The sequence below is a fragment of the Hylobates moloch genome, unplaced genomic scaffold (genome assembly GCF_009828535.3).
Source record: "Hylobates moloch isolate HMO894 unplaced genomic scaffold, HMol_V3 SCAFFOLD_3, whole genome shotgun sequence".
NCBI classification, from domain to species: Eukaryota; Metazoa; Chordata; class Mammalia; order Primates; family Hylobatidae; genus Hylobates; species Hylobates moloch.
Window position 1 is genome coordinate 39754161 of NW_026652278.1, and position 12317 is coordinate 39766477.

Below are 12317 nucleotides of genomic sequence, written 5' to 3' on the forward strand. Positions count from 1 at the left end.
CAACATATAGCTTTCTTTCATATTATTTTATTAGTACTTATAAAAACAATTTATGAAAATATTTTCCTTTTCAAGATATAGAAACTACACTCTGCAAAATATACATACCCATAGTTGTTACAATACATATCCTTGTATACACCTTGGACATTGTGTTTAGGAATCATACCCTGTAAGGGCTAGAAGAAACATTTTCTCTAACCTGTTACATAGTGTGACATTCAAGTACTTAAACTACATTGTTGAAACAAAACGTGTCTCTAGTGTATGGGCCTAAAGGGATTTAACTTTCTAGGTGCCATTGATTCTTTCATTGTGCAAGGTAAAGAACTGGAAGAGGGTTCCCTGAGAGTTAATTCACCTTAGGTGGCTCAAGTAGTGGTTTACCGTCCATACTTTACCATGGAACTAAGGGAGGGAGGAAGGCCATGGAAATTCAACTTGGGCAGTTCTCTCTATCATCCCTATCTATGAAGCATGGCTCCTATGTGATGATTTCTGAGACCTCTGAGTTCTCAAATGCTCTGATTCCGTAATTATCTAAGATAGTTGCAGAATGATGTTTTTGCAAGTCTAAATTCCAATACTGTAAATTAGGTGGAACAGAGATGACTCACCTACATAGACTTCATTTAGGATTTGTCAGGTGTCAAGGCAATTGATAAAATCAGCAAGCCAAAAATTCCCCCATTGGAACTATTGGAAAAGATTCTTTCTCACCAAGGTACGAATCCCAGAAGCCAAGTTCCTCTTTGCTTTGGAAAAATGATGATGAGAGGGTAGGAAAGAGCCTATAACCTTTCAACTCTGCAGGCTTAAGATGGTAACAGATGCTTCATCTGACACAGTAACAGCTGGAGGCTATTGCAACCTCACCAATAAAGGGTTCATTACAACAAATAATCATTTATGTATACTCCCTAAGTCCTGACTAATCTCCCAAGCTTTTCTAGATATTAAATTCTCTCTAACTGCAAAGTATTGGTCTGATGAAGTTCCAGATGTAAAACGTGCTGTTTGAATTCATGGCGTTAGTGTCATGGTGCTGCATCATGGTATGGCACTGACATTTAACATCATGCTGATAAACTAGAATTTATAGTGATTTTATTTCAATGCAGGAAACTATGAGTCAATCAAACATGGATTCACAAGTCTTTACATTTAATGTATAACATAAAGCATTATTACATATAATTTCATAACTATAAAATAAGTTTAATACATTACCATAGTTTAAAAAATTACTTTAAAAACATATACTCCAAAGTCTTCTATTTCATTTAGAGAATAAGGGGAGGTATCTATTAGGGTGAATCATATGAAACTATGGTTTTTTCTTTTTTTGAGACAGAGTCTCGCCGTCGCCCAGGCTGGAGTGCAGTGGCGCGATCTCGGCTCACTGCAAGCTCTGCCTCCCAGGTTCACGCCATTCTCCTGCCTCAGCCTCCCAAGTAACTGGGACTACAGGCGCCCGCCACCGCGCCCAGCTAATTTTTTGTATTTTTAGTAGAGACGGGGTTTCACCGTGGTCTCGATCTCCTGACCTCGTGATCCACCCGCCTCGGCCTCCCAAAGTGCTGGGATTACAGGCATGAGCCACCACGCCTGGCCAAAAACTATGGTTTTTCTAAGTTAAAATAGTAAAATCTTGGCAATTACACATGGTTCAACCTAATAAGATCCTGAGAAAATTTTATTTGGCATCACACTATAAATTCAAGGGGAATTTATAGAAAATCACATTTCTAGTGAAGAAAAAACACTTCAGGATGGAAACGTGCACACTGGTCATGCCAAGATTTCTCTTTGTGATTTAAAGATCTGAAATCTTGGAATGTTAAGAAAAATTTAGTGCAGTTTCAAAAAAAAGTGAGGACAATTAAAATTATAGAATGCTAGCTGCAGTTGCTAATGCCACTGAAACAAAACTACTAGCCAAATTTGGCAATTTAAGTGTTTTAGAGGTAACATAATAAAAATTCCAGCATTAAAATGAAAAGGCACAAATATGAGTTACAAGTATGATAATCATTTATAAAATCCTTGAAAATAAGGCCAATTCATTTGTATTATTAACACCATTAAGCAGGCACCTATTCTAAGCTTCAACTTCATCCTCCTAAATAGAGTAAGGTTGCAAATGAATTATCAACATAATACTAATTATAGCAGCATTATCAATTGTCTTGAAGGCATAGTATATAAAAGATCATGGTGGTAGAACCAAGTTGCTTAGGCTCTACACTGCTAAAAGAATATCTAAAATAGCCTCTCCACCCATATCCCATCAGTACCAAAAATACATTTTAAAAATTACATATCATATTACTAGCCATAAAATTTTTTGGTTTTTCTTCAAACAAGGAGCTCTCCTCTCACCAACTTGACCCCAACAAAAAAAACAAACCAAAACCAAAACCAAAGCTACCAAAAAATTGTTACACCAAACAGACTAGCTATTCTTAACTAAAGACATACTATATTCAAAAATAGTACTTTAGGCAATTTATTAAATATAACCAATGAAGCAAATGCAGATTTTCCAGATGTGTGCGTATGCTGTATGTGAATTAGGTGATGGTGTACTTGAAAAAAATATGTATTTCAGCAATGATGCTTCATTTGGAACTTTGGTACCATTTACGAATGGCCGCTCCAACATTACTGGCTACTACACAGAAAGCACCACCCACTGTCCACCATGTTGGCACATTATTAAAGAAAATAATCTGAAAGATAAAAGCAAAGACCACATCCATTGTCTTCATTATTGCTACTGGCCCTGCTTTTTCTATTTGAAGTGCTTTTGTGATAAAAATCTGACCCCCTAAACCAAAGAGCCCAATGAATATGAGAAATAGCCTGTCCAACCCACAGTAAGGCAGACTCCACTCTCCTAATACAGAGAGGATGATGACACTTTCAACAAGGCCAAGTACTACATAATACCAAATGCTCAGAAAGTAGTCCACAGATTTTCCCATTTTTCTTAGGATAACTAGAGTCGATGCAGCAAATACGGCACTTCCAATTGCTGCGAATGTTCCCTTAAGGTGGCCTGAATAGCTTTCTTCCATCCCCGAAGTGTCGGAACCAAACAAAAATGGTGGTCTCACGATAAGGATCACTCCAGTGATTGTGAACACGGTGAAAAGAGCATCCCAAGGGCTATATTTTTCCTTGAGACATATCCAAGCAAATATGGATGTAAACACTGGACTGCTAAACGTGATAACTGTGGCATCAGCGAGGGACATTGTCTGGTAAGCATAGTATATAAGCATCATGGCAGTAGAACCAAGGACTCCTCTGAGAATGAGGAAAATTCGTTGACCTTTTGGGCCTATAAACCCAGTTCTGTAAATTCAAATGAAGAAATGCATATTAAATGAAATTAATATTTGTTTTTAAATTACAATTTGTAATTAAACATTATTTTAAAAGTACTAAATATCAAAAAATAAGGGAATAGTAAATTAATTATAATATCCACAAATGAATATTATATACCTTTTAAAAATAGTGTTTTCTAAGTATAGTTAATGACAGTAAAGTGTTCACAGTAAAAGCAAAACCAGTGCAAGTGAATTACATACATAGTAAAATTATAATTCAATTAATATAGATATTTATCCCATGTATATGTATATATATGCTTGCAAAAAGGACAAAAAGGAAAATAAATGTTAATCATGTTTATATCTTAATAAACTCATAGGTAATTTTCCTTCTTTATATTTATTTTCTCCAAATTTTCTATAAACATATCACTTTTATAATAAATACAATGTCAAGATTCAGCTGCCCTGTATAAGGAAACTTAGACCCAGCTAACGCTCATCCTCAATCTCGTGAATTTTTCTATAAAACTTGAAACACTGCTAAAATTTATTTTAGTCATTGAACATGAGACAAGTTTTCATTGTTCTCATGAGGAAAGAGTCAAAACGCACTGAAAAAGAACATGTAGTGTTTGTCAAAGTATGATTACTGCTATTCAAATTCTTTTTCAATAAATATTTACTAAGTACCCACTCTGTGTAGGTTCCTGGCTAGATGCAACTTGCTGACGTGTGCCAGGGCTAGACTTCATTAGATTATCATCTAGGCTACCCCGGGTATCTTGGAGTTAAAATGAAAGCACGGTCACATTTGGCCCATACTTTGAGAAGCAAAGAGTCTTCCATGATAATAAAACATAAAATGGGTCAAAACAGATTAGGACCAAGGATTTTAACAACATTCTTCCACTGTCCTTCCCCTGACAATATCTTTATTTCAAAATGGGGGAGATGATTATGTTAGCATCAGTGTTCTGCTGCTACCCTTAGAAATTTCTAAAGCCCTACCATCATTTCTTAAAATAGTGTGACTTGTCCACATTGACAGAAATTTGCAGATATTAACAGATTTTCACTTTTCCCACCAAATCCTCAGGATATGGAGTGAAACTATTCTAAGTGAATCCGCACCATGTTAGAGATACAAGAAGACTTTGGTGCCAAGTGACTAAAGCTTTTCATTTGGGGTGTAGGCTTTTTTGCCCAAAGAGACAAAGAGCCAGGCAGCCACCAAGGACCCAACTGGTCTCTCTCTCAGGGTTCTAAATACACTGAGATATATGGAGGTTACAATAGTTGAAGGAGGCATAATTTTAACCCAGGGAGGGTAGGGAGTTCAACAGGGAAGAAAAAGAGGAATTGGGTTGGGAGAGAACAGAGAGGGCGGAATAGAGACAATTTTCATATACTGTTACACTCTACACAAGGCACTCCGCCCTATAATAAATCTTATTTGACCCTTGGAATCAACTTGTAGGGAAGAGGTCACACAGTATCATTCCCTCCAGTTTACAAAAGAAGAAACTAAATACTAAAGTAACCTTGCTCAGGGTTACCCCATCACCTTTTGAGGAATACCTAAATATTATTACTATAATCTTCTATTTGCCCTGGTAAGACAGCAGCCCGTTCTAAAAAAACTTCTGACACTAGGATACACTATTACTTCTTTTCATTCATTTTTTTTTTTTTACTTCCAAACAGTAGTTATGCCAAAAGAAAGAAGGGGGGGTGATACAAGACAGGAGGAATTATACAAAGAAAGCTCTGTTTTCAAAAGTGGAGGTGGTGAACAACAAAATTTGTTTCTCCCCACTTTGTTGGGTATGTAGTTTATGCTTATGGTAGAATCTTCTGTGGGTGGATGCTTATGACTTTAAGCATTAAGAAGAGCCAAGGGGCATAGGAACTGGTAAGTATATGAGAGGAATAAAGCAGATAGAGTAATTATAGGCAGGTGAAAAGATATACACACATTTATTAATATCTTCTACTTTGCAGTTAAAAAATACTTACTTTCTGTATATTAAGCAAGGGATAACAACTAGCATTTGGAACACACATCGAAACGCACTAATCTCTACAGCATGGACGTCTTGCACTTTTTTAACAAATAAAGAGCTCACTGAGAAAAGGAAGGCAGACAATAATGTGTAAAACAAGCCAAGTCCAGGACAGGGTGCTTTCTTCTTGGCTTCTGAAAAAGATTAAATTCCGGTTAGTCCTTGCTTCCAAGTGTATGTGTTATCATTTTTCACTTAGAAACTGAGAAAAATGGAACAGTGTCAAAGGTCAACAGGCTTTATTACCTCCTAAGCATATCATTTCTCTGGGCCTGTACCACTTTCCCCATCAATTATGAAGAACCATAGATGAGGACAACAATTTAAACCTGCATTTTTAAAATGCCATTTCGCCCTATCAAATGGATTTCCTATGGCTCACTGAAGAATCATCCTCACTTACAAGTCAAGAAGTAGAACGCTTGCTAAGATGGTGAGAGAAATCTTTAAGAAACACTTGTCAAGATGGCAAGTAAAAAATCCTTCCAAATGATATCTTATGCCACACCTCACTGGCGAAATTGGCTTTATGAAGAAAGTGTTCTTTTCTGGAAAATGGGTTATAATTGGGTTATACAGTTATCTGTTGATTATTTGACTTCCCCCCACAAGTCTGTGAGCTCTTCCAGGGCTGGGATCTTGCTGTCTTGTTCATGCCTGGCACATGGAAGACACTGGATAAATATTCAGTGAATGAAAGATGAGAGAACTTCAGGGAAAGACTCAAGAGTCTAACACTATCGGCAACAGCATAATCTGGGAAGGTTCTCCATTTTGTCATTTTGAACTGTTAATCTAATCTATATTTAACTTTTCGTGCTTCATGACTTATCTTCCCATTCAGAGCACAAACTCCTCAAGGCGAGGGTGTGGGTTCTCTAGCCCTTTGGATGCCAAGTGCTTTGTACAGAACTGCCATCTAATCCCTACTCTTGGCTTGATCTGAACCAGGAAACCAGTGCTTTCTCCAGGGCATCAGGTATTCAGTCATTAATGACAATCTGTGTGAGCTTTAAACTTGTTTAGCCACTTCCTATGTCTTAGTTTCCTACACAGGAGTAGAACCTGCTTTCAGTCTTACTCCTCTGTCATTCAGAGAGCAAAAGCAGCAGGGCGGGCAGAGAATGCCCTAAAACAAAGGCCACACACTGCGGGATATATTCTTTTTTGAAATTAACACAAAAACAGGGTTAAGGATAAGAAGGAAACACAAGTGGCCCTCACTGATTAAGAGCACAGTGGAACTGAAGGGTGAGTGGATATGAGCAATTTGTAGGAAAACTCGTATTATCATTCCAATCTAGGACTTTACAATGTGATAGCTATAAAACAGTATTGTGTAATTTTTTTAAAAAATGCCCTTCTCTGATAAATGTAAACACCAGGTAATACATTTACACATCCTCAGGTCAGTGAGATGACTCTGCAAACTGGGACCAAAGTATGCTGATGCACACAGGCTTTCTGGGGCATTCTACAGCCTGGCCTTTTGGTCAAAGGCACCATTCTCTACCTCTTCCTGTTCTAGGTGCACAGCTGAAGACACTGCTTTGGAACTAGCAGTAGTCCTTCCCTTAAGATGCCAGAATCCTCATTCTGTTCTGTATCCATGTGCTCGTATACTGCAGAAAAAAACTGCACACACGCAGCCCATGAGAAGGAAGCTTTAGAAGACTTCCAAGTGAAGCACCACAAAATACATGCCTTGGCTGTGGTCAGCCTTAGGGTTTGGCCTCTGAAATTTCAGAATTCAGTTCCAAATAAAACAGTTTTTCTTAAAAGAAACTCAACCCCTACACAGAAACTCCACCCTCAAACAGAACAGAACGAGAAGATCAAGGACAGAAAACATCTCCCTGCTCTATGTTTCAAGTATCTTCTCCAACATAAACTTGTTAATTTTTCCCCAGGAATATTTTAACTTAACATTAAATATTTTAACTCTTTAAAAATGTAATTGCACCCCCTTGGCCCTAGTGACCTTTTCCCTTAAAACACATACACACGTATTTTCTTGCCTATAAACACTTAAGGCTCATGCTTTCCAACTGGGAAGGGACAGACATTAGAAGGCCTCGCTGCATTTGATGATTTGTTAATGAGGGTGAGGACTGGCTCCACTCAGACAAACCTCAGTTTCTTACTAAATCATTTCAATCCTGTCAGTGGAGATAGGCATGACTAGCATAACTGAAAGAGGCATTTGTTTAGGTTCCATGTTCATACTCACTGCAAGCATATCTAATAATTTGGTAACTCAAATTATTCAAATTAGGTAAGTGGCCATGGTGTAATTTCCTCACTTAGAAGAAAACTGAAAAGTTACTCAGCTTCTCTATCCTCTGCTTTAAGCTGGTGATTCGCAATCCTGGTTGGGAATTAGAATCACCTGAGTAACACTTTTTAATTCCCGGGTGCAGTGGCTCATGTCTGTAATCCCAGCACCTTGGGAGGACAAGGTGGGAGGATCTCTTGAGCCCAGAAGTTTGAGAGCACCCTGGGCAACACGGGGAAACCCCCTCATCAGTGCAAAAAATACTTTTAAACTAGTGGTGTAGTGGTGTGTGCCTGTGGTCCCAGCTACTCAGGAGGCTTAGATGAAAGGATCGAGTAAGCCCCGGAGGTCGAGGCTGCAGTGAGCTGTCATCACGCCAATGCACTACAGCCTAGGTGACAGAGTAAGACCCTAACTCCAAAAAAAAAAAAAAAATTAATTCTCAAGCCCCATCTCAGACCCACCGAAATAGAATCTCTGTAACTCTAAAAGCCTCCACTGGTTTGAGAACCACTGCTACTCTCGATCACTAACTCCTTCCAGAGGATGTGAGGCACAGGCCTAAGAAACTACTCCTTGCTTCAGTGTAACACCCACACTGTCCCTGAAGAAAGTAAGGAGATGTCTTGGGACAGCTGTATGTGTCTGTTAAGGTCATCCAAGAATGTAAGACATATGGATAACAGTTCCAACCAGAACTTGAAAAAAGCTTTGTTGAGATAAGCAGTTAGAACAAGAGGTGTCACAAAGTTCAATGACAACAGTAAAGTGTTTTTATGTCAATTTTCTTTCCAAAATATTATCTTGTCACCTTACAATAACTAAGTCTTACTGGTAGAAACTTTCTTTGAAGTTAAACACCCACAAGATTCTTAGATACACTCACATAAGTTTCTCATCTTGCCATGAGCTGCCTGGGAGTAGAGAATTCCTCTTCCATTCGCAAAAAGGGGAAACTTTAAGAGTTTGCATGGACTGATTCAGCATGCCACCAGAAGGACATTCAGCCAGAGGGTGATAGGTGAGAAACTGACCTTTTCAAAGGCTGCTTATCTGTTCAATTCAGCCTGGCATAACCCCTGTTCTAGAGGCACCAGCCCATTTATAAATGATCACAAGTCTGATCATTTCGGTTTGCCTTTAGGACAGAAATGGGGCAAGAATAGTCTTCCTAGAGTCTGTCTCTCTAACTTGGGGAAAGTGCACAAAGGGAGGAGGGGAAAGCGCAGTGAGAGGAGAGGAACAGAAATCCAGGGTCACACTTAGGGGAGGTGACCCAGAGGACAAGGTGGTGCAGGCCATGTAACTGTCCTAAAAAGAGATCTGCCTATTCCCTTCTTCTTGCAGGAAGCTGCTCCTGGTAGATGGTCGACTTCTAAGAGGAATATGCTTGAAGCAGCACTTGTGGCCAGTGGAAAGGGCCCTAGGCCGGTATATGGCAAGCTGGGATCCTAACCCTGTTGCTCCCTGGACATGGGCCCCATCTCACCCCCACGTTCCACATCTTGGAGGAGACAAAACAAACGAAAACCCAAAAGCCCTCACCTTCCTGGGCCTCACTTTGCTCATGTGTCGAAGGAGGGGGACTGAACATAAAGTGTTCTTCACGAGGGGTCCCTGGCTTTGGGGACAGGGCTGTGAGCTTCTTAACAAGATATGCCTTGTTCTGCATCGTTTGCTAAAAAGTCCTTGTATCCCTAAAGGTTAAAAACTAGTGGTCCCACTTATCTCTGCTTTTCCAAGATTCTAAAACTCTAGGACGAACATTTTTTCTAGACTCGATGCTTTTCAGCTTCCTTTTCGGAGAGAACCCTTAACCACCGGGATCACTTTTCAGGGTCAGCTTCCTCGCAACGTCGCCCCACTGAAGGATGGCCTCTCTCGCTGACCCCCCACCTACGACCTAGGGGAGGGAACGCCAAACTGCAATCTGACTCCACAGCCCTGCCCCGACACGAATTACAGTAGCAGCCTCGGAATCCCAAAAGGACTGCAAACAATCGGAAAGTTTCTTCCGTCTTAGCGCCGGCTGGGGCTCCGGGAATTCCGCTTTGCAGCCCCCCCAGCTGACAGCTCGAGGGGTTTCCCGAGCCCCGGGCAGGGTGGGGACGGAGGCGCGGTGGACACTGTGCCCGGGTTGCGGGGACCCCAACCCGCCGGCGCCCGCTCGGGACCCCCGAGCGAGACCAGAGCCCGGTCCACACCGCGCACTCACCCGGCTCCGTGCGGGAGCAACACGGCGAGGAAAGGCAAAGCCAGCAACTGCCGCGGTCTGGCGCCCCAGCTGCCTCGGCGGCCGCCGGCTCCTCAGTGGCGTCCGGGGGTGCATCGTCCGTCAGCGGCAGCCCGGGCTCCTCGAGCTCCGCGACCCCGGTGCTGTCCTGAGGCCGCATCTCACGGCACGCGCTCTACCACCGACCGGTGCCGTCTGGCGCCAGCAGCAGCGCCGGGGCTGCCGGCTCTTCCGGCGGGCGATGGCGCCCGTGCGCATGCGCGTCCCACCCGCACCCTCCCCCAAGGAGACCGCGCGCGTCCTCCGCCGGCCTCTTAACCTGGGGAGACCCGCCGCCTGCCTGGTCGGGCTGTGGTGCCCACAGCTGGCCCTAAGGCGTCCAACCCTCTGCTGCGTTCAGGCTAGATGGCCCAGCTGCTTGGAGCCATCCTTGGCAAGTCACACTGAACCTGTCTGTCATGGCACAGACAAGGAGGGGCGCTGGGTTCCCAAGCCCGGGCGCCCGGGGGTCCTGTGGCCTCCTTTTCAGGAGGCTCAAAGAGTGGGCGTTTGTTTATTGATATAGCACGCATTCAGCACCTCTGGGATACCCCGAAGATTTTACAAAGCGCTATGCTTGTTTTTAAATGGTCTAAGGTTTGTTTTGTTTTGTTTCCCGTGTTGCCTCTTTGCCGCTTACCAAGGAGGGTGGAATTTTGCTGTTTTGGGAAATATTTTTAAGAAAGAATTAATGTGTAATTATAGGAAAATATATCTGTAAGACTGACCAGAACACATTTATATGTTCTTTGCAAGAGTAGGCATGCGTTATTGATCTTTGGTTTTCTTTTCTTAAATGGAAATATCCTAATTTGGCCAGATGTGAGATTCAAGTAATCTGATGTAATTAGACCCGGTAAAAGATATATGTCCTTTGGCCCGGGATTCACTAACAGCCTCTTTTTGTTTAGCTAATAATTCTTTTTCCATCTCTATGCTTGCTTTATATGTGGAAGAACAGTCTTTGTACAAAGATGAACGTATCTAAACTAAGTCCAATGCCAAGCAGATCACCAAAGGAGAGTGAAGTTTGCCTTTACTCAGACATTTGCACATGGTGATCCACAGCTGAAACAGTTTTAGACTTGAAGTCAGGAATCCTAGGTTCTGGCCCTGAGTGTGTGACCTCAGTCACCACTGTATCCTCAGGAATCCTAGGTTCTGGCCCTGAGTGTGTGACCTCAGTCACCACTGTATCCCTCGAAGCCTTGATTACCTCCTTTATTTAATAGCGATCAAGTATTTCCCTTCCTGCTTCACAGAGTAGTTATGTAAATAAAATGCAATGATGTAGGCAAAAGCATAATATCACCTGGAAAACACTATGCTAGAAAATCAAAGTGTGTTTTAAACTAGGGTCAGCATATAATTTATCCTCCAAACTGGACCTTTTTTTTTTTTTAAGAGTAAAAGGAAGAGGTCCTTTAAAAGTTATACAAGAGAATAGGCATAAAGTGGGATTTTCCTAGGCAAACTGAGACAAATGGTCACTTGAATTCTAACTTGATTAACACATACTTTTGCCTTGTCTTAAAAGAGAATTTAAGGCTGGGCACGGTGGCTCAGCCTGTCATCCTAGCACTTTGGGAGGCTGAGGTGGGAGGATTGCTTGAGCTTAGGAGCTTGAGACCAGCCTGGGCAACATAGACCTTGTCTCTATCAAAAAACCATAATAATACTTTTAAAAGAATTTAAGGCTACTTACAAAAATATCTGTAATAGGTTTTTTTTATTATTATACTTTAGGTTTTAGGGTACAGGTGCACAATGTGCAGGTTTGTTACATATGTATCCATGTGCCATGTTGGTTTGCTGCACCCATTAACTCGTCATTTAGCATTAGGTATATCTCCTAATGCTGTCCCTCCCCCTCCCCCCACCCCACAACAGTCCGCAGAGTGTGATGTTCCCCTTGCTGTGTCCATGAGTTCCCATTGTTCAATTCCCACCTGAGTGAGAACATGCGGTGTTTGGTTTTTTGTCCTTGCGATAGTTTACTAAGAATGATGTTTTCCAGTTTCATCCATGTCCCTACAAAGGATATCAACTCATTATTTTTTATGGCTGCATAGTATTCCATGGTATATTTGTGCCACATTTTCTTAATCCAGTCTATCGTTGGACATTTGGGTTGGTTCCAATTCTTTGCTATTGTGAATAGTGCCACAATAAACATATGTGTGCATGTGTCTTTATAGCAGCATGATTTATAGTCCTTTGGGTATATACCCAGTAATGGGATGGCTGGGTCAAATGGTATTTCTAGTTCTAGATCCCTGAGGAATCGCCACACTGACTTCCACAATGGTTGAACTAGTTTACAGTCCCACCAACAGTGTAAAAGTGTTCCTATTTCTCCACAT

At 41.4% G+C, this 12317-nt stretch overlaps 1 protein-coding gene across 1 annotated transcript; it reads right to left on the reverse strand.

The window, feature by feature from the left end:
• Window positions 1-1304: 1304 nt before the first annotated feature.
• On the reverse strand, window positions 1305-10144 carry SLC35G1 (solute carrier family 35 member G1). Its single transcript, XM_032136521.2, has 3 exons — window positions 9898-10144; window positions 5361-5541; window positions 1305-3360 (listed from the first exon to the last, which is right to left on the reverse strand). Exons 1-3 carry the CDS (start codon window positions 10073-10075, stop codon window positions 2622-2624), a joined length of 1098 nt encoding a protein of 365 aa, XP_031992412.1. The 5' UTR covers window positions 10076-10144; the 3' UTR covers window positions 1305-2621.
• Window positions 10145-12317: the final 2173 nt, after the last annotated feature.

Bases quoted from the DNA above. Each gene is read 5' to 3' on its own strand.
- SLC35G1 (XM_032136521.2), bottom strand. From the start codon at position 10,075: ATGCGGCCTCAGGACAGCACCGGGGTCGCGGAGCTCGAGGAGCCCGGG. The intron at 5,542-9,897 runs GTGAGTGCGCGG...AATCTTTTTCAG, and splicing joins TTGCTCCCGCACGGAGCCGG to AAGCCAAGAAGAAAGCACCC. The intron at 3,361-5,360 runs GTAAGTATTTTT...TTGAATTTACAG, and splicing joins CCTTGCTTAATATACAGAAA to AACTGGGTTTATAGGCCCAA.